At 39.6% G+C, this 26832-nt stretch overlaps 1 protein-coding gene across 2 annotated transcripts in view; it reads right to left on the reverse strand.

Annotated features, from left to right (window-relative positions):
* The window catches only part of SH3RF2 (SH3 domain containing ring finger 2), an 82194-nt gene extending 59673 nt beyond the window's left edge, over positions 1-22521 (reverse strand). Inside the window, exons 1-3 of one of the 2 annotated variants that reach the window (XM_032211898.1) lie at positions 22330-22521; positions 21537-21627; positions 20742-21263 (exon numbers count right to left, since the gene is read on the reverse strand). In XM_032211898.1, the coding sequence (XP_032067789.1) occupies positions 20742-21122 (381 nt within the window). In that variant the 5' untranslated portion in view covers positions 21123-21263; positions 21537-21627; positions 22330-22521. The remainder of the gene's footprint in view (positions 1-20741; positions 21264-21536; positions 21628-22329) is intronic. The other variant, XM_032211897.1, reaches the window with a different exon arrangement.
* Positions 22522-26832: the final 4311 nt, after the last annotated feature.

A 26832-nucleotide genomic window follows, 5' to 3' on the forward strand; every position in this document is an offset into this window, starting at 1 on the left:
GTGCACTTGAGTTTAAGTTCTGTTACCAAAAGTTTACAGAAGATAATAGATCATTAATAGTCCTTTTGATTGCTTTGCTTATGCATACACAGTGTATAGAAGCGACTACAAGTCAGTAGAGAACCCTCAAACATAGTTGATCTTTTCTCTAATTTCTCCAATGGTAGCCATAACCACTGACCCAATTCCAAATTGAGCCATGGAGAGTTCAGCAATCAGTGAGAAGAAGCAAACATTTTAATGCTTGTTTAGGTCGTGCTGAGGGTGTCTCCTAAATTAATTATATGGATCTCTTTTCAAACAAAAGCTGATAGAAAAGACTGACCCACTTTGGATTTAACTGGTAAACTCACCACTTTCCTAAAGAAAAGGGAAGGGCTACATCAATTATTTACAGAAGGTTTCATTTGTTTGCTTTTGTTGGAGAAATGACATTTTTTATTGTTCCAAGTATCAAACAACACCAACACCCTTCCACACAGAGAAAGTTTGTTCAACTGCCTACTTTTCAGCCTTAGATAGCATGAAGCAATCTGGGAAATTCAGCAATAACAGAATCCACAATGACTTCCTTGCATATCAAGAATCAGATTACACTAGATTTTTCTAACTTGGCATCCTCCAGATGTGCCTAGATTGCAACACCCACAATTCCAAGACATTGGCAATATTGACTAGAAATTCTGGAAATGGCAGTCACAACAGATAAGTACAGATTGTCAAGTTGTGGAAAGCTGGGGAATACAATATCAATAGAGGCTGTTTTACATAAGAGGTCTTCATTTAAACATATTGAAAAGCCTGCAGATTTTCATTGCTGGGGTAGTGGTAAAGATCTGGTGTATTACGCTGGATGGTGCATGTTTTGAAAATGATTTGAACTGAGTGTTTTAGAATGCAGGGGAAGGAAAGGACACCACTTCTTTGAGGACTTGACTTTTTCAGGTTTCCTTGCAAGGAAGCCTGAAAACAAACATGGCTGCTTTAAGGCGATGTTTAAATACCGCATTCATTTTCAAGCTCCTAAGGAAGGCTGAATTACATGGCTTTAAATAAGTGACATGGTTCTGCTTACATTCCAATGTGTTCTGTTCCAAATAATGTTTGAAGCATGCAGATCCTTATTAGTATATTTTTACACACAGGATTCTCTCCATATCCCATTATTGACAATAGCTTTTCACATCATATTTCCCGTGTTTGGAAGTCCCAAAAGTGCTTTTTTTCAAGAGGCAACTGGACTTTCTGGATGTTCTTTGAAGAGTTTTGCTTTTCATCCAAGAAGCTTTTTCAGCTCTTAATGGATGGTGGGAAATGGAAGGATTTCCTTGAATTCTTTTAGAGAGTTGTTGAGGCCACTTGGAAGTTTGCCTATGTCCACAGATAGTCCAGTTGCCTCTTGAAAAAAAGCACCCTTGGGACAACCATGACCTGGATGACTGACAATCTCCATAGACCATGTTTGGAAGCTTTTTAGTAATGATTGACATTTTCCCCCCAAAACATATTATATCAAGCAGTGTTCTGATTTGGCATTACAGCTGAATGAAATTTCATACACATTTAAAATTTGCCAAAAAATTCAAACTTAAGCTTTACTTAACCCATGGTGTTGTCCAAAGGTGCCTCTTGAAAAAACACCTTGGGATAACTATGATCTGGATGAATGGGAATCTTCATAGACATTAAGCCTTACTCACGTTACTTACATAGAGTCAGTTCAACTTGACTGACTAGAACCAAAATTCTAGCAAGAAACATATAAGATTACACTGTTAAATGATAGTAAACCAAGATTATGTTGAGGTGTGCATGTTACAGGTTGTCACCTGCCTGATGCATAACCAAAATATATGACATCCAAAATACTATCAGATATTCTGTTTCATGTTAACAATCTAATACTATCAGATGCAAACATCATTTGCACGAAACTGTTGAAAGACTCTTGAATATTAAAATAACAATTACATCATATTCTGAGAAAAAAACGTATGTATTAACTGCCTAATGTCAAAAATGATTTCACAATCAAATATTAAAGCTGCGTCTCATTGTATATAAAATATGAACTGATATTTAATAAATATTTTAATAAAATTAAAGAAAATGGGTTGAAAATTTGAATTATTATTAAAATTTCCAAAAGAATTGCAAACCCTCTGAGGCCAAATTCCATTCAACTATTTCATGGTGAATTTGAGCCCTTGGAAAAAGCCAATAAAATATTTCTGAGCTCAACTGAGTCTTAATTGAATGGTACAATATATTTGAATTTCTCATAATATAAAATACAGGGTAAAAAAAAAGTGTGGGGGGGAGACAAATTATATGAAAAAAGTTGGTCACGGCTTGATTTTATTGTTGGAAAAAGCATGCACTATAATTATGTGTAATGAACCAGACATAATTTCCTATTTTGTTGACATTAGATATAGTGTAAGAGTCTTGGCTCATATTATTAGATTATAGATAAAGGCTATAAAGGTGGTGTCATTGAATTAAACAAAAAATAACGGGACCTATGCCTGAGAAAATTAACTTTGTCTGATTGCTACTTTACCTCCCCACATTCCTGCTTGAGACTCCCTGATGTGGAAAGTCAGTACGTCAGACAGAGAAGCCCACTAGAATATGTAGTCATATAAAGAGAGAACTATCTTCATATCTTCATGTATCCATTTTATCATTTACACCAATTCCATCCACTGATACAGATTGTCAATTGAAATGAAAAAGTTCTGATCCTGGTTACAGGAGATTACACAAACAGTTCATTTCTTAAAGGTCATGCAATAGAATTCCCTGAAAGCAGAAACATATAGGCTGTGATTCTAGTAAAGAGGACCAGGTGAACACTTATTTGATATCATAGAAGAGTGTAGATGGTGGCATCCTGTGCAATGTGCTATCAGGAACATTACTATTTATGGATGATGTCATAAGATTGGTCAATCAATTGAAGCAAAGATGACATCATGACATTAATCATGCAAATGCTCTATTTATATCATTGCATGATGGTTGCAACTTTGCATAATGATTCTGTGATCAATATGATGTCACTTGTCCTTCTTTGGCATCTTCATATCCTTCACACAAACCATCTTCTCTGCCCTGCCATATTGTCAAGTACTGTGCTACAAAAGTTAAAATATAAAATATGCTCTTTTTTTTGGTTTTTCAATATAAATTATATACATTTATATGGAATACAGATTCCTTCCCTCTCTGCTAAGACAAGAAACAAGGTTCTGATAAAAACTTTTCTAGAAAAACAAAACAAAATTGAATCTCACCATTAGAGATCATTTCAGGCTTCCTGAAATAATTGCATGAGGTCTGAAATATGTATGGTTGAATGCTTTCAACCCTCTTTTAAAAGCCAACTTCGCTTCTCTGTGCTGTAAGAAGCTCTGCCTCAAGTGTTTTGGGAACTCATTTAGCAGAGTCCCGTAAAGAAGAAATTAGAGAGGACAGCTGTGATGTGGCTGTATGGCACACTGTGGAGAAAAATAATCTCAAAAAGTGCTTCAATATATCAAAATACAGAGAAGACACCTTATGCTAGGTTATAGGATTTCTTTATCATTTAGTCTGTCCATGAATGCTGTTTCTTCTCAGGCTATTTCTTGAACCTTCTCATGGACTACCCTTTCACAAAGACAGCAGAGTTTCCTATTTACATACTTTGTGTGATTAAATTCCCAAAACACCTCCATTCTTTAATGCGGAGGAATTGTTATCACTTGATGCAACTTCATTATAATTTGAATTGTTCCTTTGCTTTTTAACAGTTGAGTCAACTTCAGTCTTGTCACATAGAACAATACTGTCAAAAACGTTCCATTTTTTTCCTTGTCATTATATTCCGAGAATTCAAGTCAGTCATAGTTTCTTTAACACTGCTTTTTTTCCCCCCAAGGAAAACTTCAGACTCGTCCCCCAGGGAACAGCTGAAAAAAAATCTCCTTCCTGCATATGTATCTCCACATGGTGCCCCAGCTATTTTTTATATTTTTATCACCTTCAGTATGCATTGAAAATGGTAGACTGATCCATTCTACTAATAGACCGTTCTATCGATTCCTTTCAGAGAGACTTGATCATCTATTTTCATGTTTGGAGGTAGGGCAAGTATTCCAAGATGACAGCATTAGCAATAGCACTTAGACTTATACACTGCTCATGCAGTGGTGGGCTGCTGTGTAGTTGCGCAGATTCAGTGACCCTTAGCTTTGATCGTGGCTGGGCCCATCCACCTGCCCTTGTGCTAAGCTATCCATTTATAACAAACTTTCTTGCTCACTGCCCACCTGAGTTTGCACTGCCCCCTGCTTAATCACTGGAGCTGCCTGAACTGATTATCTGCTTCTCTGACAGCTCCATTTCACTCCCAAAGGAGCGCCTGTGAGCGAAGATAGTGCGCACTCAGTCTCTCATATCAGCAACCATTTGTGAATGTATGTGCAGCCCACCTCGGCTTCATATTGCTTTACAGCCCTCTCTAAGTGGTTTGCAGAGACAGCTCTGTCCTCAACAATCTGAGTCCTCATTTTTACCACCCTTGGAAGGATGGAAGAATGAGTCAAATTAAACTGTCTAGCAGCAGTATTAGCCTGCAATACTGCATTCTAACACTGCGTCACCACAGCTCTGATGCCTTCTGTGTTAAGCAGACTTACTACACACTAACCATCTCTTTTGGAATGTCATGTCCCCTTATTCCCAGGTAGAGGGGCCAACAGTGTTTAAATTCAGTCTGCCTTTGGATGCCATGCTGAATGTATTTGCCTAGAGGAAATATTGCACATGTTGTAGAACAAGGCTGGCAGGATTGTGTTAATGCAAATTCTGTAACATTAGGTTTAATCCACACAAAACAGTAACTCACAGAATCACTTACTCTGACTCAGTACAACATGTGAACCCAGCCATTGTGATTTCTAAATGTGAGTTTTGTTTTTACTGTCATGTTTGAGGATCACGATAGATTGCTGAACACGTATGTTTAAAGCAGTGTATAGTTTACAAACTTGGATGCCTTTGTAAAAATACTAGACTAGGCTAAAATGGATTAAATGTTTAAGGTTCAGTATGTATGGGAATCCAGGCACAAGTTTAGTATGTTGTGTGAATTTATTTATTTGCTTGTAAAATTTATTGGCTGCCCATTTTACCACTGGATACCTCTGTGGACCAATACATCAAATCATAATAGTTTAGAGTTGCCTAATCTTGACAATGAGCTGAATAATGGAGAATGAAATGAAATCCAGACAAATCAGGGTGCTATAGTATTGGGATGGAAAAATGCTGGATTTGAAGACTGGGGCAGGATTGAACTCTCCCACAAATATCAGCTCCATAGTTGGAAATGCACTGATTCACATGCTTGCTATGGACTTTTAAAGCCCTAAGTGGTGTAAGGCCTGACTATCTAGGGGATTTTCTTCCTGTGTTGAAATAGCAGAAGAGACTCTCATGAAGGGCCCTCCATTGCCAGAAACTCAGATGTACATTGGTACATTGGAGAGGGCCTTCTCCTATGTATCTCTTAAATTATCACGTCCTCCCCTCTCCAGGGGAGTTGCCCCATTGTCCCAGTATTTAAAGAAAGGGCAAGAATCTTCTTTGTTATCAAAATTTAACTGGTAGCAATTACATATTTTTAATGCTATCAATTATATTTGAGTTTGTTTTAAATGGCTCTGAGAAAGTTCTGTGGAATCAAAATGTGATTACCCACTAACTCCTTGGAATTGGGTTTTACTAGGGGCCTTTATTTGTTTAGTTTCTTTTCCCTGTATATTTAAATTGCTTTCCTGTCCATAAAGCTCTCATATATAAATCACTTATAATGATTAAAAAGTATCTAGAGAAGTAGGGGAGGGAGGCAAAGATGGTTCAATATAGTACATTCTTCTCAGGTCCCACATCTTAGCAATTTAATATTAAATGACTGATATCCTTCACAATATCATGGTTTGATGAGGTGATGGCTCTGAAGGATTCCTTTCTATCAACTTTCATGCTGATATGGCATGTATTTATGTTTTTTACACACAATATGTGCCTAGATGCATTGACATGAATTTGTTTGCAATCAGCTGACTTAGAATATAAGTATGTCCTGTTGTTGACATTTGAATAAATGTAGCTCTCAAAGGATGTGAAACTCCTTTGCCTCTGGGAAATTATATGCAACAGCATCGGGTAATTGCATTAAGGCTTTTGTGAGGAAAGAATAGAATAGAATAGAACAGAACAGAACCTTGGAGGTCTTCTAGTCCAGTCCCCTGCTCAAGCAGGAGAACCTGTACAATTTCAGATAAGTGACTGTCTAGTCTCTTCATAAAAACCTCCAGTAATGGAGCAACTGTGATTTCTGAGACAAGCTGTTCCACTGGTTAATTGTCCTTACTGTTAGGAAGTTTCTCCTTAATTCCAGGTTGCTTCTCTGATTAGTTTCCAACCATTGTTTCTTGTACTGCCCTCTGGTGCTTTGGAGAATATGGCCCCCTCTTCTTTGTGGCAGCCTCTCAAATACTGGAATACTACTATCATGTCACCCCTAATTCTTCTTTTCCAAACCCCAAAATCTGCAGCCGTTCTTCATATGGCTTAGTCTCCGGGCCTTTGATCATCTTAGTCACTCCTCTTTGAACGTTTTCCAACGTCTCAACATCTTTTTGTAGTGTGGTGATCAAAATTACTAGTGAACTTATATATGAATGAAGCAGAATTTAAAAAGGTAACATAAAAGCATGGATCCAACACCAGTGGTATTTTCTGAGTTCCCATGGGATGTATACTTAAAGTCACCTCTCCTTATGCCCCATAAAACCAAAACAAAGTTAATGATGGCCCCTTGCTGGAAAGAGACATTTGGGAAAGTAAATTGTAAAGCAAAGAGGCTGAACATAGGTAAGTTGTAACAGCCACAATGAGATCACACATGGTATGACATCACACTACTGATACAAATGTAGTTTTATCAGTTGTGTCATGGTAGGCCAGGTGTGACATCATTACCCCCTCCTCAATTTGGTACATTCCTGGAGAGTTAAACATGGAAGCATTGAACTGAGGTCTTTCTGTAGAAGCTCACTTTTCCTTGTATTCTCTAAAAGTCTGTGCTGATTATTTGCACACAATTGCCTCTGCCAGAGTAGCCACACAAAACTGTGTCAGTGGGTCAGGTAGTTAATTGTAGAAGGTCACTTAATTAAAGGTTTATGCTTAATCCCACTCCCATTATCAGCGCCACATCGGCTAACATTGATCTTTGTCTTAAATCTCATTGTCACTGTGTCCTTACAAATGCTTTTCCTTTCTACATGTATTCAATCGAAAAACCAGACAAATCGAAAAAAGTTATAAAGACGAGGTACAGGAACACAATGTTGTAACGTTTCCCATTTGTAATGAAGTTGCCTGATTGCATTCACATAGCTATATGATTCTGCTGCCTTGGTGCTAACAATGGGGGAAAGGACTATTGCTGGAGAAAGGGATGGCAGATTTTAAAATTAACATCACTAACCACATACCATCTTGGTCAATAGCCACCAACTGTCAAATAATTGCTTTAAAAGTACAGAAAAATGGTATGATGATGTAGTTATCAGATCTGGTAAATATAAACATTTGACTGCTGCATTTAACCAAAATGAATCACATGCTATGCCACTGTCATTGCTGAAGTAACTTTAGGTGGCCACTCAAGAAAAGTTAGTTCCCCTTCGCTGGATGTCTTAAAAACTGGAAATCTTTACCTGAATGCTTTAGTGCAGGGGTGAGCTATTAATTTCCCCAAGGAGCACACGAGAAACTGAGACTATTTGGGGGGGGGCAAAAAGAGCATTAAGGCATAGGCAGCATGCATGAGATATATACATTGAAAAAAAATAGCTGTCACCTTCAAAATAAAAGCATTGTATTGAGTGAACGGCACACACTTAATTACATTTGATTTCTAATTTCTGATTGACCTCATGTGGGCTAGACAGGGACAATCAAATGATTGGATATGACATAGAGGCTGTAAATGCCCAGGCCTGCTTTAGCAGTTTCTGCCCTAAGTAGTGAGAGGCTCTTACTAAATTGTAACATACTTTAACATTGGAGACCTGCTGTATCTACCGGTATATAGCATGAGTGTAGTTAAGACAGAATATCAATTTGCAAACAAGAAGTATCACGATGCGCTAGAAGGCAGATAAGGTCAACTACATAAGGGAGGAATCAAATTAACTACCAATGGAAATGAAAAACACATCTTTACTGTTCCCACCCCCTTCTTGATCCTACTTTAGCCCTCCCTACTTTCTTAACTTCTTGGATGCCAATTATTGAATCTGTCATTTGCACCTCTATAAACTGTCTGGTTTGGCACTGCAACCAAACAAGAAAGTCACAGGCTTCAACTAATAGTTGGAACTGCAGGAAAAATTTTTTTTTTTGCTACCGCCTGCCTTCCATTGAGGACCTGTATATTGCATAAGTCAGAAAGCGGGCTGTGGAAATATCCCTCACATCGTGGACATAAACTGTTTCAACTCCTACCCTCAGACGGTGCTATAAGACATTACACACCAAAAGTAGACACAAGGACAGTCCGCCCCCTGCTATCACTCTATTAAACAACTAATTCCCACAACCCTGTCAAACTACCTAGTAGGCTGTATTACTATTATCTTTCTCATCTTTTCTTTTACCTATTTCCTTATCCACTTTTGACTATAACTTTGTTGCTTCTATCTGGTATGAGCTGGTGGCACAGTGGTTAGAATGCAGTACTGCAGGCTACTTCTGCTGAATGCTAGCTGCCTGAAATTTGGCAGTTTGAATTTCGCTAGGCTCAAGATTGACTCAGCCTTCCATCTTTCCAAAGTAGATAAAATGAGGACCCGGATTGTTGAGGGCAATAGGCTGACTCTGCAAACAGCTAGAGAGGGCTGTAAATCACTATGAAGCAGTATATGTCTAAGTGCTATTGCTATCTTATGATTTATATTGTTTTATTTAGTATCCTTGTATGATTTATGTTGATTGCTTATTTAGTATCCTATGACTATCACTGAGTGTTGTGTCTTATGATTTATGATGAATGTATTTTATGATTATGATAATGATTTATCACTTGTTGCTTGTATGTAAAGTGACAACTTTACACCAATCACACTTGGCCAATAAAGAATTCTATTCTGTTCTATTTAAAATCCCCCCAAAAAACAATTCAAGTATTTGGTAGAAGATGATTACTTTCTTGACAGTCATTACTAAGCGGTGTGATTAACTCAATAAATTCATATGCTACTCCTCTTCCATTTATGATTATTATTTTGCCTGACTCATTACCTTGGTAACCAATGAAGCATTTTTATGCTTTTTCAAGTCAACACTTCATTTTGCCCATTAGGAAAAACTGCTTCTGAGAGAATTTTGTTCTGCACACCAACACACAACACACACAATTCTCAGGAATGGTCATGGTGCTTGGAGAATTCTACACATGTAAAGAATTTGCCACTTTGGGAAAGAGTCCATGTACCAAAAAAAGGGGGGGGTATAATGGTGGTCCCAAGCAGCAAGGGTTAGAATGAGCCAGGACGCATGAGGGGACTTAGAAATAACCCAGCTTTATCTTCATGATAGCATGATTGGAGTACATGTGCTGGTTCGTTAAGAATATGGTGCATATGTAGGATTTCCTCCAGAAAAGCACCATATTGGTTCCATAGCAACCAGCAGACTCTTAAGAGTTTGCCTTTTGAACAATATGAGTGTATAGCAATTAAATTTAAATCAGGTGACTCTTTTTTTAAAAAAAAGGAATTTCAAAGCAGGGGATATTCTTGTATAACAACACGAATCTGAGAATTCAGTCGCTTGCCAATTTAGAATAAGGCTGGCGCCTTGTGCTTGTGTTATTTAGAGTTGAATTATGGTTTCTACATTATCTTGGAATCACCCAACACCACTCCAGCTTCTGCCTTTGGTGTAAATAAATATGATAGCTAAATGATATATAGTGCAGTTTGCTATGTTATCTTAGTCAAGTGTTTTCACATTTGCCAAACTTCCCCACTGCACTAAATTCCTTCCTAATCACAGTGAGCAGTTATAACCCACTAAGGCAGATAGCCGCGAGAATAAACTTGCATAGCAACCTCTGTGCAAATCAGTCAAGCTAATACCAAACCCAAGGCAAATATTTGTTGATTCAATGGGCCTATCTGTCATGCACATACATTCTGCAATAGTAGAAATGGTCATTTGGTATGTCCTTTCATTCTTCTGCAACACAGAAGAATGAAAACAAAGAAGTTAATAAGGGTGAAAATAGTTTGGTCCAGAGGTTCTGCCTTAATAAAAATCAACATTAAGCCAAAGATAACTCTGGATTCCTTGTTATATCCTGTTCAGATAAAATGTCGATATCACTGAATGAAGTGGTTTTTAGAACAGGATCATATAGGTTTGTCCCTTCTACTGATTTCTAAGATTCATAAGCCAACATGAGTCTAAGTCCATGATGGTGAACCTTTGGCACATGTGCCACAGTGGCATACAGAGCCCTCTCTGTGGGCACATGCGCCATCGCTCTAGCTCTGCCAGCTGATCATTGGTTGTCTGACATTGCCCATGCGTGCTGACAAGCTGGTCATCAGGATTCTGACACGTGCATGTGCGTGGCCATCGGAGTTGTCAGGTTTCCGGTTTCTGGTGCATGCGTGTGCATGCACACACATGCACCTTCCGTTTTGGAACTGTGTGCCAAAAAGGTTTGGCCCATCACTGGTCTAGGCTGTATTTGGTAGCATTTTTTGTTATGATAAAAAACGACTTTCAAAAATAATCCTATGGAGTATCTGTCACTCAATGAAAATACATTTATTTACCTAAACAGAATCCCATGTCTCTTAAGATGACCTTGTCCCATACGAAATCCTAGTGAATTCTGCCAGGAGACGGACGCTAGATAATCCAATTGTAGACTTGGCACAAAGCAACTCCCTATTTTTCCTTGGAAGGTTTTATCAGATATTGTGCTTAACATGAAAGGGAGGGAAGGAGAACAGGTATAATATTGCTTCATAGCCTATTCTTATGCATCTATTACGTCAGACTGATTGCAGAAACAATTACTGGGTCCTATAATCAAACCAGAAAGAGCAAAAGAGAATAATTTAGAAGGAACATTATTCAGTGAATGCTTATACTAGAGAGAATATATTTCTTTTACTCTTTTTCCAGCTGCTTTCTTGCACCTTCTTATGATACGACGAAAGCAATAGATAATCACGCTAGTAGTTCCTCTCAGGCAATTCCATGTTATCCTTGGCTTACTGAGAATACTAAAAGATTTTGGTACAAAAATGTCCAACTGATGGCAGCTTTCAAGTGATTACAGTGAAGGATGAGAACATATAAGCAGTTGATATTCTCTGGAAAAAAACTGGCAGAGGTTCACAAAAGTAGAATTAGGATACGAGTGGTTGTCTATGGGTCCTTACTTCAATGACAGCTAGCCTGCTTACAGGAGTAGCATAGCTGGATTCTAAATGTCTCATGCCTATGCAATATTGCTTAGGAGGAAGTTAGGATTTATGGAATATTACCTTGATGAGAGATGGGGTGGATCTCTGAAACTTCCTGGAAAAGCACCTTCATGTGTATTTTTTCTACTGATGGAATACACTCTGATGCCCAAATTGTATTTTGTAATTCTGTGCTCAGGCATGTCTGGGCTTCCCACAAAATTCTGCAGAAGTCACCTTTTATTCTGACTGCGGAACTAGGACAAATTAATACGGATGGTCCTTGACATATGACCACAATTGAGCCCAAAATTTCTATAGTTAAGCAAGATTATTGTTAAGTGAATTTTGTCCCATGTTATGACCTTCCTTGCCGTAGTTGTTAAGTGAATCACTTTAGTTGTTAAATTAGTAATACGGTTTTTAAGCCAATCTGTCTTCCCCATTGACTTTGTCAGAAGGTCATAAGAGATGATCATATGAGGCCAGGACACTGCAACTGTCAGAAATATGAGTCAGTTGGAAAGTGTCTGAATTTTGACCAGCTGATCATGGGGATGCTGCAATGGTCGTAGTGTGAAAATGGTGCTAAATCACTTTTTTCAGCCCCGTTGTAACTTTGAATGGTCACTAAATGAACTGTTGTAAGTCGAGGGCCACCTGCACTGTACTGCTAACCTTAGCTTGGTTCCAAGCAGAATTGAAAGTCTCCAGCATTATGAGAAAAACTAGTTAGTGTTCAGGATGGTGATGCTTATTCATATGCCAACATGTCCCAACTTTTACAGCATCATTATTAAACTAATTTAAGCCCAGATTTTCTACTGTTGGAATTTTTCAGGGTTTAGCTTCCCCCTTAAAGTTTCCACCGCAGAATTAACAATCTTTGACACTTATACAAGAATGTAGGTTTGCAAAAAAGAAATGCTAATCTCCGTATACAGAAGAAAATTTAAAAATAATTACCCAATCATGGTTGGGAAGAGATGTTTCTCCATCTGTGACATCATGTGGGTGATTGAAAGCATAATTTTTAAAATTATGAACTGTTTTGTTCTTTCTAAGCCCTTTATTCATTTTGGCTAGGTAAATGGTGTTGTCTATGAGTTACTTGAATGATAAGGAAATTTTTAGGAAGCTTATCTTTCTACATGGGGGTGGACTGATGATGGCCCGGGTTTTTGTAGGTGCCTAAATACTTCTTGGTCTTACAAATGGGCACAACACTGCCCATTTATTAAAGAATCACTATTTAGAGGCGGTTGCAGACCTATGATGTGGGATAATGATGTGGGATAATGATCAGAGCATTAAATATCCCTGGAACCTTTCCAGAGGTGGGCTTCCAAAGTTTCAGCAATGGGTTCTCTGCCTGGTTGTTGGGTGAGCGTGGCCATGATGGGCATGGCCTAGTCAGCCTCATGCACCATGGCAGGGGTGTGTGCTTTGCCTTCCCCAGGCTCCAGAGGCTTTCCTCGAGCCTCTGGGAGGGTGAAACTGCCTCCCCTGGGCTCTTGAGGCCCTCTGGAGCTGGAAATGGGCCTGTTTCTGGCCTTCTGGGATTTCCGGGAGGCCCGTTTTCCCTCCTCATCGAGCCTCCGTGTGGGCCCTTCACTTATCTCGTATTCAAAATGGGTTGTGTGGAGACTACTGGGAAGGGCAGAGTGGGAGGGGTGGGGCAGGGCAGGGTGGGGCAGGCGGGGTGGGATTTGGAGGTTCTCCGAACCGGCTATAACGTTAGCTAGGGGTTGTCCTGAACCTGTAGCAGCTCACCCTGAACCTTTCTGAAAACATTTGAACGGATCTACGGGAGGAGAATCCCATCACTTTTTCTCTCTCATGTCTCATCACCATCAACTTTGCTTGTTCTGTCGCTTCAAGTTGCTTCAAGCGTATGATTAATAACACAGTAAATCATCTATGCATGAAGCGACAGAATACACCTCCCAACAGGTCACTGTCCAGCCTCTGTTGACTAATCTCTTGAAGGGGAGGCTCACCTACCATCTCTCTGAATTGCTCTGCTGAATTGCTCTGCTGAATTGCTCTGCTGAATTGCTTGCACTGTTAGTATGAGCCCTGTTATTTAAACCCTGTATCCTGTACCTGTACCCAGGAGTAGAAGACAACAGTTCTTGATTTTCTACTATCTGATATCTTGCATTAACTCTGATGAATTCATTCCAGTAACTTTGGCTGGCCTTACAGGGCAGTGGGCTGTAGGAACAAGAATATCTACACCTAAGAATCTGACCTGTTTACAGTGTTTGTGATTTCTCCAGACTTTGCATTTGTCCTGAGAGAGTCATTCAAGCAAGAGTGAGCTTTGCTCTTTCCAGATCGCTGCTTCTTGATGTAACATGAATGTTTGAACTGAATTCGATAGCAATCATGTGGTGCTCATGTTCACCCTATTGCCATACCTGGAAAGAGGTCAAATTCCTTGCTGTCTCTTTAAGCAAAACTGTTCTTGTAGATCTAGCTTGCAAGCAAGTGGTCTGCTAAATTCTGGGAAAGAACTATTGGATGCAAACAGGGAAAAACCATACTGTGTACATGAGGCCAAAAGACTGCTGTATAAAATGTAACTTGGAATTGGCAGGAGGGAAGCTGAGTTAGATGGGGTGGAGTTGTTTCTTTGCAGGTTTGAAGGCTGGCAAGGCAAGAAAATAAGAGGGCAGAGCTGAGCAAAGACATTTTTAAGAGCTCTTAAATACATGTTTAGTAAATAGCAAGAGAAGCCATCTACGTACATTTGCACAAGCCGGGATTATTTTTTTTAGTGAATACAGGAAAAGCAACAGGCTGCCATAGAATAGCAATTTTTTGTATGGTAATTTTTTTGGGGGGAGCGGGTGGTGGATTAGTTCATTGAAGCAGACAGAATGTTGACACTACAAAAGTCAATGTTTTAAATCATTGCCTTTCTCACTTGGGTAGGGTATTTTTATGTGGTTTGTTTTTAAGCTTTTGCAATCTTTAAATATTAATCCTTATTTTGTAATCGTATCACTTCAAGGCAAAGGCCTTGCCAGAACAATAAGAGAATACACAGCAGGGGAATTGCTGCAAAAGTCCCGATGAGTGCCAATTGTAAATCATTCAGTTTTGCAACAGTATTTTACCCTGGCCCAGGTAGGAATGCTTATGGCTCAAATGATGTTTGACGTGGTTTAATCGCCAAATGAAGAAGCCCAAAAGCTTTGAATGGGATTTTGAAATCTCTCGTGTTTGAGACGCTGTTATTATGATGCATAGTTATTATGAGATAATCCAAACACTTTGAAGTCACCCAGAGTCATCGCAGAGGAGGACAGTTGTGGATTAGTAACGAACATTTTTGCATTAGTGCAACCCTATGACAATGTGCCTGGTAGGTCTTGATCCTGAGATCATAGGGTGAGGCTGCATCTGAGTACAGTTGATTTCCAGGCAATGAAACCAGGTTTCCCCCCTAATTTTTCTGATGCTAGTTCTCCTTCCACCTATATCATCTAATGGCTTCTTTTCTTGATGTGTGTCTTCATCTATCCTTGTTATAACCACCCTGTTCAGATAAAATGTGGATATCACTGCATGAAGTGGTTTTTAGAGCAGGATCATATAGGTGTGGCCCTTCTACTGATTTCTGAAGATTCATAAGCCAACATGAGTCTAGGCCTGTGATGGTGAACTAATGTACTAATTGTTCTATAGTTCCTTGGTCTCATAGCAAGATGGCAATACACTAGTGGCAAGATAAACATATTGGAAAGTGGCTAGCTGTAAATTTTTACAAACACATCTGCTTGCAATGCAAACTCATGGATAGAGAACAGTTAAAGTTATCTTTAGAGATGAAAGGGTTGAACCTGTGGGAAAGAAGTGATGTCTCATGTGAGATTTTACCCTTCAGATGAAGTGGTCTGGTGGGCAGATTTTATGCTCAGGATATTATTTTTTCTTTTCCTAATCTGAGTTTGGTCACTTTGAGTGCAAAAATATACTTGAATTAAAGCAGCTGGACAAGCATGGCATTCATATGACAGTTGACTAGATTGCTAGAATGTCGGATATCAACAACAATAATAAAAAAGCATATAGTAATGAGCATCTTAGTAACTAGGTTGCACAGGCAGCCATGCTCTGCCTCAGTGAGGCATTTCATGTCACTTAGATGATGCAATTTGCTACAGTGAGTAGATTGCATTGTTTGATGACTTTTCTAGCTGTTCCAGTAGCTAGAAGTTCTCAGATGTCTTCATTGACTCCTAGTTACCTTCTGGCTTCTAGAATTACTAATCAAGGCCTTGGGAACCATGAATCAATGAGGCTACTTTTGTTTTAACTCATCCCTCCAAAGCTTTGCATAACCATCTTGGCTACAACAACAGACTACCACTGAAATAGGCAGTATATACTGTATTCTTCAACTGGGTGGTCTTTGATGTGTTGGATGACCATCTATATAATTTCTAGCATTTACTTTGTCCTTGATTGGCTGACTCTAGTGAAAGGCTGTTTTTCTACTGTAGGCTATATTGACGTGTGTTTTTCCCTAGGTGAGCTATCGTTGGAGGCAAGTAGCACACTGCTTAGATCCTGCTGTAATGTGACCCTTTTAATAGATTAAATTCAATTTAGGACACATGGCTACTTAATGCAGAATAGCAAATGGTTTACCTTTACCTAACAAAACTAAGTAAGGTATATTGACACCAGTGGAAGAGGGGGCATTCTCTCCATCTCACAAAATACATATATAAGTAGAGCAAATTAAAAAATTGAAATAACCAAGCATTCTTTGGACCTATATCCAGGTTTCAACTGGCTCAGCATTCCAACTACAGCAAGATGAGTAATGGAGACCAATCAATAATACATTACATTATTACTAGCAGTTCATGGCTCAAATTCATAATCTGTTTCAATTTGTATACCTCACTGCTGTCTTGCATTAAATTAAAGAGTTCATTCACCATTCTTCTATACCTCAAAACAATATTTTAAAAATCCTTTGGAAGATACCATCTGCATTTTATTTTTATTTCTTCTGGAGAAATTCAACTTAGTTCTTTCCCCTGTCTTTTCCCTCAAAAATAGTAGTCATGCTCACTAGGGAAGAAACAGACATTGGACTTTATAATCCTGCTTCCTAGTTTTCTCTTTCAATTTAAAAAGTCATTAGTTTTGGTTGCTGACAATGCATTATTTTATGTAGTTATAATTGCACACTATTAATAAATTCTGTACAGATATTAAAAATAGACTAAACAAACAAAATCATATAATAGGGCTTTAGTGCAATCTCTTCCCCCCAGGAGTATTTGCCACTGAACACAGTGGGATTTACTGCTGTGTAAGCATGCATAAATTTCTGTCTTAACACTATAGAGTAAGAAGATAGAATTTCAAATGAGCAGTCTTATGAGATCTCCCCCATTTAGATCATTGAGTCTACTTTGCTCTTTGGGGATTCAAAATTAATCCATGATTACTAATTTTAGTTAGGGGGAGCCACCTTCAGTCTGAACACAAAACCAAGAACAGGCCTTGTGGGCAAGATTGATATTTTCAGTCAATGGGAGGATAGGGTGAGTGGATTTTTTTTGAGTACAAGCTTGTACTCAATCCGGATCAGACCGAGTGGCTGGTGTGTTTCCCTCCTACTAATTGGCCAAGTTTTCCATCTCTCAGGCTGGGGGGTCAAACAGTACGTCCCTCAGACAGGGTTCGCAATTTGGGAGTCCTCCTGGACCCACAGCTGACTTTCAAACACCACTTGTCGGCTGTGACCAGGGGGGCATTTGCCCAGGTTCGCCTGGTGCACCAGTTGTGTCCCTACCTGAACCGGGAGGCCCTCACAACAGTCACTCGTGCCCTTGTGACCTCTAGACTGGACTACTGCTATGTGCTCTACATGGGGCAGCCCTTGAAGAGCATTCAGAGACTTCAGCTTGTCCAGAATGCAGCCGTGCGAGCGATCGTGGGTGCACCTCGGTTCACCCACGTAACACCTATCCTCCGCGAGCTGCACTGGCTGCCTATTGGTCTTCGGATACGCTTCAAGGCGCTAGTCGTCACTTATAAAGCCCTTCATGGTATTGGACCTGGGTACTTGAGAGACCGCCTGCTGCCAATTACCTCCAATAGACCGATTAGATCCCACAGATTAGGCCTCCTCCGAATTCCATCCGCTGGCCAATGCTGACTGGCGACTACCCGAAGGAGGGCCTTCTCTGTGGCTGCTCCGACCCTCTGGAATGAGCTCCCCGTGGAGATTCGAACCCTCACCACCCTCCAGGCTTCCGCAAAGCCCTTAAAACCTGGCTGTTCCAACAGGCCTGGGGCTAAAGAGCTTTGCCCCCCTTCTCGAATGGTATGGTTGTTGTGTGTTTTTTAAATTTTTTATTGTTATGTTCGTCTTTTTATCCCCCTGTCTGTACCCCCTTCCCTGACTGAATTGTGAGCCGCCCTGAGTCCCCTTCGGGGAAAAGGGCGGCATGTAAATGTAATAAATCCAATCCAATCCAATTCTTAATTTAAGGGTGAGGTGATCTGTTAAGCCTTGCAGACATATAAGGTGCTACCTCTATCCTTCAATCTCTATTTTTTATCTCCCAGATAAGAAGGCAAAAGTATGTAAAGCTTTAAGATATCTACTTCATTTACATCAAAAAAAGAAAAGGTAAAGTTTTTCCCTGTCCAGTTGTATCTGACTCTAGAGGTCAGTGTTCATCTCCATTTCCTAGCTGTAGGAGCCAAAGTATAAGAAGATGCTTCTGGGTTATGTAACTGGCCTGACTCTATGTTGAGGTGCACAGAACACTGTTACCTTCCCAATGAAGTGGTCCCTATTTACCTACTAGCATTTGCATGCTTCCGGACTGTTAGATGGGCAGGATCTTCCCCAAACACTGACTCCATTCAATCCAGTGATGCCATGATCAATGGTTGGATTCAATTTTTTTTTACTACCAGTTCTGTGGGCGTGGCTTGGTGGGCATGGTGTGGCTTGATGGTTGTGGCTTGGTGGGCATGATAGGGGAAGGATACTGCAAAATCCCCATGGGGATGGGTGGTATTTACCAGTTTTCCAAACTATTCAAAATTTCTGCTACCAGTTCTCCAGAAGTGGTCAGAACCTGCTGAATACCACCTCTGGTCATGATGCTATCATCCCTCTAGTCCGTGGAAATGTATTGTTGTTGTGGCTACAAAAGGTTGTCCACCTCTGTTTTAAGCTGATATATTCTTTTTCTTTCTAGGCTAGATGCTACTGCCAGGATAATATAATCTTAGAAATCCCAAGTCCTCTCAAATTGAAAAAAAGGATTAACCTCAAAACTGAGTTGAGGAAGAAAACTATATTTTCTGTCTGCAAGATACTGTCATTATTAGGCTACTAACAATATGAAAGAAAAGCAGGATGGACTACAGAACTGTGGAATCTCTGGCATCCAATCCATCTGGGCTGTGGGAAACATTTGTCACTCCAATGAAACTCTACCGCCCATCTTTTCACTGGGGAGTAGCAGTTTCCTTCAAGGTGACGCCTTGAAATAGCGCTTCCCCTGGATTTTGCCTGTTACTTAGCTGTAGCGATAGGCAGGAAAAGCCAGCTTTCAGCAATTGGCCTCTGAAGGCATCTCAAGCTGGGTACATTTTTAAGTACATTCATCAGGGAGGGATCATTTCAAAGCATTCCTATGTTCTTCAACCTGCTACTCTAAAAACTATGTGAAACTGGAGGTGGATATGGTTTTAGAGGAGGGAAAGCTTTCATAGAACTGTTACATCATCTGACCAACTTCAGGGCTTCTAGAGGGATCTCGTCTTTAAGCCAGATCCTATACCTTAGTTTAATGTAAATTAGCTTTGTTGATTTGCATTAAAAAGTCACTTAAATCATTTGTGTTTATTCAAGCACAGTTGTATGGGAGTATCAGGTTATCAAAGCTATTTCTTGGGAACAAGAATTACACAACAGATTATGCAGATTTATTTGCAATGTGAATGAGATAAGGAGAATGAAGCTGCACTGATGTATAATTAGGAAAGTATCTAGGTTACAGATAACTTCAAGCTGGGCAAGTCTGGGTGAAGGCATCCTGTTGACTTCACCCATTATCATTCGCTCTTGTTATTTACCTCCTAATCTTGCCTTCTCCTACATACCAACCTCCACATGCTATGGGAATCCCAGGCAATCCAGACAGAGGATGAATAAATACAAGTGGCGTAGCCTGCCTTCTTTCTTTAAGACATTTGTTTTGAGAATTCCTTAAAATGTGGTTCTTTTAAATACATTTGTATAGTTCTAAATGGCCATTGTCAGAGGGTGATCAACATCTTTCAGGTTTCAATACTAAATAGATAATCACTCACCTAACAAAGACTGAATTACAGGGGCCTGCCTGCAAATTCATACTCTTGAAAAATTGTTCTAAAAGCATACACAGTTATAATTAAGAAAAAAAGCTCTTAATTACATGATCCGAAAGTTGCCTCTGCCTGCCACCCAGATCCATACAATTGGTACCCTCACAAGTGTGTGTGTCAATCATTTTGCGTGAGTCTGTGGTATGAACTGTTCAGTGAGTTCTCTGTGCATGTGTTCACATATACATACCCTTCAATTTAAGGAAGACTGGAATAACCAGAAAAGTAATGAATCTAGGACACAACTGACCCATTTTTTAAACCATATTCTGGTCCTGTCACACTTTCAAAAGATCAAAAAACACTGTTTTGTATTTTTTTAAAAGCTACTTTTGTAACAGCAGAAGACAAAATATTTTTTTTAAAAAAAGGTTCTGTTAGACTTCTAACCTTTCTCAGTCCTTGACAGGTGTGAAAATAATTCTGCTTTTTCATATATATATAAATTCTCCATTTCCTGATTGAATCTAAAGCTGGAAAGAGCCATACTATAACATTACCCTGAAAAGTCTAAGCTCAATTTCGGGCTCAGCTGGAGATGGAAAACCTCTGAGAATTCAAGACTCAAACTCTTGGCTAGAAATAGTTCCAGATGGAATACATTCAAAATGAAAGTAAGAGTTGTTGTACAAATCCAGTTAAGACTGGTAGGGACCTCAGAGAGAAGTCAGACTGCTTTATAATTAGCTGAATTCATCTAACTCCTTAAAAATGAAAAGTGGCAAAATAAATCTTCCTAATACAGGTAGCGATGAAAGAAATAACCTTCCTTACCTCTTCCAAAGGAATCCTGGGACTGGAAGTCATCCGATATTGATCGAGCTCTAGGTTTTTTGGCCCTCCCCCCATTTTCCTGATAGAGGCAGGAGAGGAGAAGGCTGAGGATCGTTGGAGTGAGCCATACTTCATCATGCTTGTTCCAAACCGGATTCCATCCAATAAACGTATCAAAAATAGGTTGGAAGGCAGTTCTTCAATATTGCTGAGTACAAGGGTTCGACATTCAGGGCATCTCAGCTCCTTGTGTGATTTCAAAATTCTCTGGAGACAAGGCTTACAGAAGGTGTGCTGGCACGGAAGCACCTTAGCGGAGGCATCCAGCTTTTCCAGGCACACTGGACACTCTAGCATGTCGGATAAAGATAAATTGTCCATGATGATATTGATGTTCTACTCAGTGAAAAACTCCAGCCTCAGGATGATCTAGAAAAGTTCACATGGTTGGAAAGAGTTGGTTTGTTCAGGAATGTCCCATGCAGCATACTGGTAATTGTAAACTCTAAGAGTTACTGTATTCTATAAAGAAAATAACAGAAGAGAGAAATTATAAAGCATAAATATTTCAGTATTATAAAATGCATGCCGCCAACATTTCAAGAAACCCTTCATTAAGCATTTTGCGTGTGGTATGTTCTCTCCTTTGCTCCTCATGTAGGTGTGACATTATTCATGTCTGAATAAGTATTAGATAAACATAAATATACCCAATGGCCAACTGGCATAAAGAAAGACCCAAGACCCAAAGACCCAATTTGTTGTTGCAGGTAACCATTGAATAGTAAGAGAGACCTTGTTCCTTCCATCCCAATTGAGTTGATCACAGTAAGACAATACGCTTCTTGGAAGTATTGCAGGGTGATCCATCCATCTTCAAATAATGCTACATAAAAAAAGAATTATGTTGTGAATGTGGCCAATCACACCACATACAGTACAAACAGAAGGGATTCTGTTGAGGCAGAGCTGAACACATTCTCCTCTCCCTTCTTTGAAACTACCCACTTTATCATGTTTCTGCATTTCCCCAATTTTCACCTAGGAAAATCACATTAATAAAAGACTGTTTTGGCATACCTGGAAATAAAGCAACCCGTGCTTGATTTCAAGAGACTGGCAATGCAGTTTGCTTTGTCTTTAATAGTTGACAATCTAATACCACCACCCCAAAAAGGGGGGGGATATTATTCCACCCACAGCAGAAAAGTTACCCAACCTGTTCAGCACCTTTCCCAACAGTATACCAAGCCAAAGCAGTGCCGATATTTCATCCTCATTTCAAGTCCTGGCCTGCAGAAATGAGTCCCATGCCATCCCACATCAAAACACTGCCTGCTAATGAAGACTGAACCTCGTATATCGAGTCCGATCAAATGTTTCAAGTGTCGCAATTCCTGAGACACTTCCTTTCCTTTCCTAAACTTGAACAATCCAACCTTGCTCTCTTTGTGACTCAGACTGCCGAGGAAGAGTGATCAGCTTCAGGGGCTGAGCTATCTTGCTGAGTGCTGAAGGAAGAAGCTGTAGAGGGGAAAAGAAAGAGATAAATTAGAACAGGCTCCTAATTTTAGTGCGTGCTACTGACCTTGCATTCATGACCCTCTTTAAAATGAGTCCATCTCAAGAAATACCAGCTCCAGAGCTTGCTTTTTTCTCTTTCTCTCACTCTGAATTGCAGCTGCATTGAAAACTTTAACTAGGTGCATTACTCAGCTAAAGTTAACACGTGCTGCCTTGTTAACTCATATGTTGCCAGGCTGCTTACTCCTACACAGATTTTTAGATCAGGGAAAAGGGTGCAATCTGATTAGGCACCAGGAGGGAGCTGTTTGCTTGAAACCACAAATACGCATTTGAATTATTTTGGCCTTGATTACAGTACATTGGATCAATAATCTGGCATAGTTTGTTTGTTTTCTTCTTGAGAAGCTGATCTTGTTTTAGAAACAGAGGGGGAGTGTAAAATGGGGATTTTAAAAAAAAAAACCTCCACAAGCCTGTCAATAAAAGCAAAGAGGTGCCACAGAGAATGAAGAATACATTTTGGGATGCCAATAAAAATTAGACCCAAACACCCACTTCCCACTTACCTAGAAGTAGATTACTATGGAGTAGACCTACGTGGGATTGCATATTTAGAGAAATGAAACTTCAGTCTCAAGAGGCATCTGCTGGGGGAGTGAGTGCTTTTGTTTCAGATCCAGCAACTTTCTTCTAAATAGTTCATTCTTTGCCACTGACTTTGCCCAAAAGGAGAGAGACAAGATCTAAAGCAAAGTCTTCATTTGAGAGCAGAGTTTAGCTCTGCTGAAAGAAAACAGCTTGGTTGCAACTTTGATTAAAATCCACATTTCCTCTGCTGCTATTCACTTGAGCTGGAATTATGTTTAGAAGTGTTCTCTTAAATAAAAGAAACTGCATCAAAAGGAGCTTGAAGAAAGTCCTTGGAATGAGTCAATGAAGTAGCCTCTACCCCGTGAGACCCTGACCAAGACAACTCATAATGCCGTCACTTTCCAGAGAACAATAATCCTCCAAACTCCTTCAGTTTTTTTAAAAAAATTGCTTCTGTTGGCACCTTTTCAGCGCCACAGTATCCTTGTTGAAGTTTAGTAACCAGCACTGTATAGGTACTGTAGTCTTCAACTTATGCTAGGTCGCTTAGCAATTGTTTGAAATTATGAGGGACTCACCTTGGGGCTACTATTGACCTGGATTTGAAGTTCTGATGGTTCACCCCCATGTAGTCAAATGACTGCTCTTCAGGTGCTTAGCAACATGGCCACGTTTGTAGCTATTTGCAGAGTCCTGAAGTCATGTGATTGTATTTTAGGAAAGTTTTGCTGAAAATCTGCATTTCTATACTTTTCAGCAAAACTGGGCCCCTAGAGATTCATTGACCATGGAATTTACTTAACAGATGCCACAAAAGGATCATAAATTGGGTCAGCCCTGTGACCAACCTGTTTTACAACCACCATGACATTTGATGGACAGGCTCCACTATGGTTTAAATCAAAGACTACCTGTATATGTAATTATTGAGTCTGTCATCTGCACCTCTATAACCGTCTGGTTTGGCTCTGCAAACAAACAAGACAGACACAGATTTCAACAGATAATTAGAACTGCAGAAAAAAACAATTGCTACCAACACGCCTTCCACTGAGGACCTGTATACTGCATGAGTCAAAAAGAGGCTTTGATAATATCTACAGACCCCTCACATCCTGGATGTAAATTGTTTCAACTTCTAGCCTCAAAACAATGCTACAGGTCTTGCACACCAGAACAATTAGAGAAGACAGTTTTCCCCTGAATGCCACCACTCTGTTAAACAACTAATTCCCACAATACTATGAAATTATCTACTAAGACTGTATTGCTATTATTCTTCTCTTCCTTCCTATTACCTATCTCTTTCCTAGTACCTATCTCTTTTCACTTATGACTATAACCATGTTGCTTCTATCTTTAAAATTTATATTATTTTATTTGTTTCCTAGTATAATTTGATTGCTTATTAGTAATCTATGACTATCACTATGTGCTGTATCTTATGATTCTTGATGAATGTATTCTATTTTATTTTTCTTTATGTACACTGAGAGTATATTTATTTATTGTTTATTTATTTATTGGTACGATTCATAGGCCGCCCAATCCTGGAGGACTCTGGGCGGCTTACAACGAAGGAAGAAGGAATAATAAAAAATGAAAATAAGAAATAAAAAATAAAAAACAGGTTAAAATCAACACACATAAATTCGTTATGATCGGGGCTGGACCTCAACAATGAGGTCAACAGCCCCAGGCCTGCCGGAATAGCCTATCCTTGTGTGTTCAATAACACTTGGCCAATAAAAAAATCTATTATATTCTTTCTATATACATACACTCCAATATTGCATTCATGCTGTACACTGGTGGGTTTCACATTTTGTTACCACCAGTTCACCGCATGTACCCTCGCTCACTTCACGCATGTGCCTGGCCTTCCATGCATGCGCTTTGCTCACACGTATGCCTTCTGCACATGCACCCAGCCTCAAAAACATGCTTAAATAGGACAGCATAGAGCTGGGGTGGGTGGGTGGGTGTTTCTGCTACTGGTTTGGGCAAACTGATCTGAACCAGCTGAATATCACCTCTGATGCTATGCACAGAGTTGTATTAAAGCATTAGGATAATGATTGTTGCCTACTGTTCTTTATGATATCAAAGGTGGAAATTGAAATATACACATGGTATCAACATTTTCCTTAAGCATCACAATCTCAAATTCCTTTCCTGTTTGGTCAATTCCTGCTCATATCCATCAGGAGAACTGAGATTTTTCTGTAATATGTCTCATTTAATACTTGCTTATGTTGAAAAAAAATGAAAAGAACTATTTAGATGGATGGAACAGTGAAAAATGATGTGAATTACAAAAAACCAAAACAAAATACTTTGAAAGTGCCTTAAATCTACTCAGTGGCATCTGGGTATGGATGCGATAAATTAGGACCAACGTAAGTTAGCAGATGTTTTGTTTTTTGTTGATTGTTTTGTCTGTGTGACAAAAGACAGTCCATCCATAGTGGTTAATCAACTCTTAATCAAGATTTTAAGTAGTTTTCTTTAAATTACATACGCCATTAAAAAAAATTGTGTAACAATTAATCGAACTGTCAAATTGCAGGCGGCCAGCAGTCAGCTGAAGTATCCCGCGGTACTGCAGTCTAACCACTGCATCACCATAGCTTTCTATAATTACCATATTTTTCAGCGTATAAGATGCATCTTTTTCCCCTAAAAAAGGTGAGAATCTGGGTGCGTCTTATACACTGAATGCAGCATTTTTGGCCTGCTGAAACCCCACCCCCTTTGCAAAAATGGACGTGCAGAGGGTTTGGGAGGCTTGCTAAGTATTCCTGAGGGCTGGGGAGGGCAAATACGAGCATAAAATGGGCCGTTTTTGCTCATTTTTGCCCCCCCAGCCCCTAGGATCACTCTACAAGCCTCCCAAAGCCCCTGCATGCTCCCCCCCTTTTTTTGGCAAAAAATGGCCTGTTCACAAGCATTAATCTGAATGTAATAAGACTAATTTCTTCATTCCAAGGAAAAACTAATTACATTTTTTTTGATAAATCATATAGACTGATATCTAAATTTGAGTCTTTTGAACCTCTTTAGCATTGCCTGACATTGTTGGAAAAAAACTCACATTTTGAAAATGTTGAGTTTCTTGTTCTGAGTACATTTCTTCAAGAGAAACCTGTTAGAGAGCATATTTTGGTAATGGGCAGAACAAAATCCTAAATGTGTAAGATTATTCAGTCTCTTCCCTCCCCCACAGCGGTCCCCAACTTTTCCAGCTTTGTGTACCTGCATATGTGTGTGTGGGGGAGAGGAAATGGTTCTGTGGAGCTTCAAACGGAGCTTCATGCGCACGCGCAAGTGCCTGCTGTTTGCACAAATGGAGCTGTGCACGTGTGCTTGTCTGTCACTTGTGCAGCCCAGTTCTGAATGGGTTGTGGGGCAGTAGTGGGCCATGGCCCAGAGTTGGGGATCTTTATGGTGGAATACCACATGAAGTGTAGATCTGAAGTGACTGCAGATAAAGAGTGTTGATGTCCATACATAGTTTAAGAAGCATGATTGGCTTCGATAAAGTCAAAATATTCATTACGTTGTATTCTGTCAGGCCTAAAGAACCCAGAATGACACTCGGATTTACTTTTGAGTAGTTTCTTTATTGTTGTTTCCTATAGACAGAAATCTTGCCAGACTAAAGAACTATCACCATAACTGTGAATTGCTAGGGAGGGTCCACCTTCACCCTCTTCCTGCATACCAAACATTCCATGCTTCGCAGTCTCTTTGCTCTCTGGGAAAGAGCCCCTCCCTTCTGCGACTGCAGATTACATTCTACCTCATGCCCTGTGATGGCTTCTGTTTTCTTTCTTTTATAGAATTACATTTGAATGTTTTGGAGGCCCAGATCATCACATTTCAGGTATTTAAGAAGTATTGTCTTTAGTAGTAGTATTCTATTGTGGCCTATAATGGGCACATCATAGCTTTCCACCACAGTTATCAGCAA

The sequence above is a fragment of the Thamnophis elegans genome, chromosome 2 (assembly GCF_009769535.1).
Source record: "Thamnophis elegans isolate rThaEle1 chromosome 2, rThaEle1.pri, whole genome shotgun sequence".
NCBI classification, from domain to species: Eukaryota; Metazoa; Chordata; class Lepidosauria; order Squamata; family Colubridae; genus Thamnophis; species Thamnophis elegans.